This window comes from Mastomys coucha, unplaced genomic scaffold (genome assembly GCF_008632895.1).
Source record: "Mastomys coucha isolate ucsf_1 unplaced genomic scaffold, UCSF_Mcou_1 pScaffold19, whole genome shotgun sequence".
Lineage (NCBI taxonomy): Eukaryota > Metazoa > Chordata > Mammalia > Rodentia > Muridae > Mastomys > Mastomys coucha.
The window spans coordinates 16,315,897-16,321,006 of record NW_022196901.1 but is presented as its reverse complement, the minus strand read 5'-3'; the positions used below and the strand labels follow the sequence as shown (position 1 = coordinate 16,321,006).

At 42.4% G+C, this 5,110-nt stretch overlaps 1 protein-coding gene across 1 annotated transcript in view; it reads left to right on the top strand.

Annotated features, from left to right (window-relative positions):
* The first annotated feature begins 34 nt into the window (after positions 1-34).
* The window catches only part of Fbxl13 (F-box and leucine rich repeat protein 13), a 192,677-nt gene continuing 187,601 nt past the window's right edge, over positions 35-5,110 (top strand). The window contains exon 1 of the mRNA XM_031380084.1: positions 35-219. Coding sequence (XP_031235944.1) covers positions 145-219 — 75 coding nt within the window. The 5' untranslated portion in view covers positions 35-144. The remainder of the gene's footprint in view (positions 220-5,110) is intronic.

The following is a 5,110-nucleotide window of genomic DNA, read 5'->3' as shown; positions in this document are numbered from 1 at the left end:
CTAGGTTCTTTCTTCACCTCCGGACTAGCTGAGAATGTTTGGCTCCTCCTTTGTGGTTGCCAGGCAACGCCCCGACGCGTCCATCCTCGGCAGCGTGGACCGCAGTAACCTACAAAACGCAGTTTCTGAGTCCTGCTTCTGACCATGGCTTCGCTACGCAATGCCACCCCCAGGCTAAGGAGCTACTTCAGGGACAAGTACATTCCTCAAATCTGTGAGGTACTGAAGCCACATAGCCTCTCACACAGAGGGCGCTGGGAAAGACTGGGAGAGGCAAGGAGATGGAGCTGGAGCTAGGATGGAGTAGGTTAGGGGAGCTTGAAGTCAATTTAGGGTAACTAGAGAGAGAGGGGGCAGGTTAGAGAAGACCGAAGGGTGCCGGTGGCTAAAGCAGGGGTGGGGATGACAAAAGAAGGGGACGGGGATTGACAACCTGGGGGGAGGGGAGCACAAGGCCTAGGTTGGAAACCCCAAGTGTCAACTACTAAATTCTATTATGGAAGAGCATCTTGAGTGAGAAGCCACTTGAAGACTAAAGACTTCAGGGGTTCTGGGTGTAAGCGTTGCCTGGCCTCCTTGTTAGCAGCTTCACTATACACCTTTTTAGAGATCGCCACAGGCAAAACCTGAGGTCTTGGTTTCAACAAAGAAATGAATTTCAGGGCCAATCTGTATGAAGCAAAGCTGGCTTCATTAAACGCAGAAACAAAGGTGCTCCAGTAGAGAGACTAGAACACACTGATCAGACAATTGAAGGTTTCTGAAGGCAGAGTCGACCTTAAGTGTCTTCACACCAAGCAGGAATGGTAAGACTCAAAAAAAAAAAAAAAAAAAAAAAAAAAAAAAAAAAAAAAAAAAACCAAAAAAACAAACAAAACAAAACCTCAACACCAAACCAAACCAAACCACAACACTTGCCTGATCTACTAAGCTTGTTGAATCTGCTGATTGTTACTTAATTTTCATTAGTTTTGACACCAATTACTTAAATCTATTGTTATTTTTACCCAATTCTTTTCTATTGTAGAAATCCAGTCATGAATATAATAAAATTTTACCCTTGTCCTCTGTTTTAGCTTTCTCTTGCTAAGGCTTTATTGTCTTCTGATGCTATTTTGGATAGTTTTTGTTGACTGATTTAGTGAGCTGCTAACTTTACTAATTTTGCTTTATGTTGTGTCTCATGTCATCTGTTGAATACATTAAGTGAAATCCTAACTGTAGATAATTCATTTTTCAGTCCTGGAATGGTCATTGATTCCTTTTTATTCACTCCACCTTTTAAAATTATGAAGATATCTCTTCATCTATTTTGCTAAAATCTCCTGTTTCCTAACATGTTAATGATTGTTTTTAAAAACCACTATCTGGAAAGCTGGTCACACATGTCCAAGTTCTGGGGAAGTGAGGGCAAGAGACTTGCTTTGAGGCCAGGCTGGGCCATAGTCCAGTTCAAGACACTCAGTAAGCCCGTCTAAAACAAAACCAAGAAGAAACACAGGTTCCAACATCTGGATCATTTTTGGGTCTGTCGTCATTTCTCTTCTTCCAATGATTATCAGATTTCCTCACCTCTACATATTGAGTGGTTTGGTTTGTTGGCTATCAAGTAGAAGAGGGCAGTAGGCATTCTCCACAGTGCATTCTTCAGCAGAGAAAGTGCCCCCTTTCTTCACTCTAGAGGGAAGAGCTGACCTCAGTCCGGGCGGGTGAAGCTGGGTTAATGCTTTGCTGTAGGATTCCTCTCTCTTTCCTGTGAGCATCTCTTAGAGTTGTGCCAGACAGCTCCTGGCTTCCTCTATGCACACCCCAGACCTAAACATATGTGTTACTGATAGCTGCAAATACAAACATACAAATGGCCACAAAAGCTGGCTGGTTTCCTTTCTACTAGTGCCAGACTATCCCCTGCCTAGACCCAACCCAGTCTTCATTCTAGACCCAGAGCTAGGAATGAGGGCTGAGCTTTGTCAGTTTACTGAGGAAGATCCTTCCTCCCATGGAATTTGACTACTTTCCAGTGTCTTACATGGATTTGTCCAAGGTAGGATGTGTCACTCATGTGGAGGCCAGTGATCAAGATTGTGCTTCTTAGTCAGTCACTCTCCTGAAAGTTGTCCTCTGACTTCCCCCCATGCACTCACAGTAAATAAATGAATCAGTCAATCGACAAATAAATAAAATGTTAAAAGCATAAAAATAAAAAGTAGTATTACTCTGTCAGGAAATAATCTGTCTCTGTCTCTTTCTCAGGTCATGTGATTGTGCTCACAGCGAGCTAGCTTTTCCCCATCACTAGAGTCTAATAAGATGTTCTTACCGTCTAAATATGTTGCCTACACAAAGGATATGAACATAAAAAGTAGTAGCATCCGTTTTCAAGAGATCTCGGAACTAAGTATTTTAAAATATTTTTTTGATGTATGTGTTCCATGTGTATGAGGGTCTCTTTGTTCTTTGATGCCAGACTGGTTGGTCCTTGAGTTTCAGGGAGTCTCCTGTCTCTACTCCCCCATCCCAGAGCTGCTGGGATTATAGGTGTGTGCTATTGAACTTGGCTTTATGTGGGTCCTGGGGATTCAAACTCAGGTCCTCAGATTTGTGAGGTAAGTGCTTTACCCAATGAGCTAGCTCTTCAATTCAGAGATAGATATTTATAAGTGTTTGTTTTATATTTTAAATAAATGAAGTAAATGTTCAGATACTTAGAAAACTGGGCAACAAATGTTTACTCTATGTAAATCATTTTATGGTTCAGGAACTATATGTTTTAGAAACTCCAAATTAAAAAAAAATGTGTAATGGCAACCATTCCAAGGGGCTGTACCCACAAGGAATTATAGGAAACATGAGTTCTGGTGTTTACTTCTGACTCAGTATAGTCCTCTCTTCTCTCAGAATGCAGACACCGCGCACCCTGTGTAAATACCTCATTATCTGTCCTTTGGAGGTATTTCTGAAAGGTATTTATATTTTTAAACAAATTACTAAAGTAGGAGCCCATGCCATGATGTTCAGTTGGTAGGATTTGGGGACATCAAAAAAATTAGACGTACATATGTATTTCTCTTTCTTGGTAGAACTGGGTACATTGCCTACTAGCACACAGGCCTACTCCAGAGAGATCAAAGATGAGCTATGTATTCATGGTGTCCGTGACCACAAAACTATTAAACAAAGAAACCTAGCAACTGTATCAGAGGAAGAAACTACACTTCCAACTGTGAGGTGGATTTCAGTTTAATGATAGCAGTATGTGCAGAGCGGTGGTGGCACACGCCTTTAATCCCAGCACTTGGGAGGCAGAGGCAGGCGGATTTTTGAGTTCGAGGCCAGCCTGGTCTACAGAGTGAGCTCCAGGACAGCCAGGGCTATATGGAGAAACCCTGTCTCGAAAAACCAAAAAAAAAAAAAAAAAAAAAAAAAAAAAAAAAAACCAGCATGCAAAGCTGGCTCTTCCCAGCAGAGGGCGAGCTTCAATCATGAATCATGACTGTAAAGCCACTTGAATTGGACATGTTTATGGATATATATGGATATGAAGTTTAAATGGCTTATATTTCTTTCAAGATTCAGTTGTCAATTTGTACTTGCAAAAATGCATTTATTTATAAGCCACATAGACTCTGTTATTGGTTATTTGTTTTAAGGGCAGATATTGTCAGAGGTGCAAAAAAAGAGGCACAGTGATTTATACTTTCAAGCTACATGAGAGGTTAAGAAAGGAAATTACAATATGATTAGGTACCTTCCCTCATATTGAGGCAGGACGAGGCAACCCAGTAGGAGGACAAGGGTCCCCAAAGCATGCAAACACATCAGAAACAGCCCTTGGTCCTTCCATTAGGAGTCTCAAAAAAACACCAAGCTACACAACTATAACATCCACGTAGAGGGCCTAGATTAGACCCATGCAGACTCCCTGACTGTCCAGTGAGCCCCTATGAGTCCAGTTTTGTTGATTCTGAGTTTTCTTGTGGTGTCCTATGCAAGTTGATATGCTATGTTTGGTTGATATCCTTGGGAAGCTGACATTTTCTGAAGGGAAACAGAGAAGAGGGGGTAGGGGTGAGATGGAGGAGATGGGAGGGGCAACTTTGATTAGGACGTATGAGAGAATAAATTACGATAAAAAGAAAAAGAAAAGGAAATTGCTTGAGCCCAGGAACCAGCCTGGGGAACACAGTGAAGCCTGCCTCAGTATAAACATTTTCCACAGCTGCCAGAATCAGGAATTTGTATGTAGCAAGGGACACTTTGCAGATTTGGGAGAGGAGGGCTGCTCTACTAACTTATTTTGCTAGACCTTTAGGTAAAGTTTATGGCTTCTTGGGTGTGGGGGGGCAAAACTTTGCAGCCCAGCCAGCCAGTTCCCAGATGTAGTTCTAAGGGAAATAAACACAGAAGATACAAAAAGCTGCCAAGTCATGATTTCTCCAGGAGTTACTTCATCTAGGGACTAGCCACATACAATGATCTATTTCTCCATCAGTGATGCAGTCTGACAGGTATTCAGATAGTTGTCTGTCTCTCACATCCTAGCAGCTGTGGCTCCCACTTGTGATGTAAATCATCCAGTCTGAGCTAAGCATGTGAGTGTTCCTGTAGATGCCAGCAACTTGGGAGACCAAGGCAGGAGGCTTGCTTGGTCTGGTTATCCAGACCAGCCTGGATAACACAGTCAGACCCCTGCTCAAATAGACACTCCCCCTTTCCAGTGTTGGTCCCAAGTGGTGTTTTCTACTCCCCAAGGTGGCTTCTACATGGCCAAGCCAGTTGGATGCCTTTAATAAGCTCAAGAAAGTTCCATTTATAAAGCCACTAAAGTTAAAAAGTGGTAGCATCTGTTTAAATTTTGACAAGACATAGCTGATTTACTTTCAAATGTTCACTTTTGAAATATGAAGTAAAGCTCACCAGAAAGCAATGCTATGCTAGCTCCATCTCCACCTCAGAAGTGAGAGACCTCACCTTGGCTTGTTTCATGGGGTTTGGGGGCAGGGATACGAAAAGCTCTGAGCAGTGTTTAGATTTCTAGAACTGTGATTCTCACAGGACACTTTTCTTATTAAAGCAACCTCTTCCTTCCCTCCCCTCCCCTCCCCTCCCT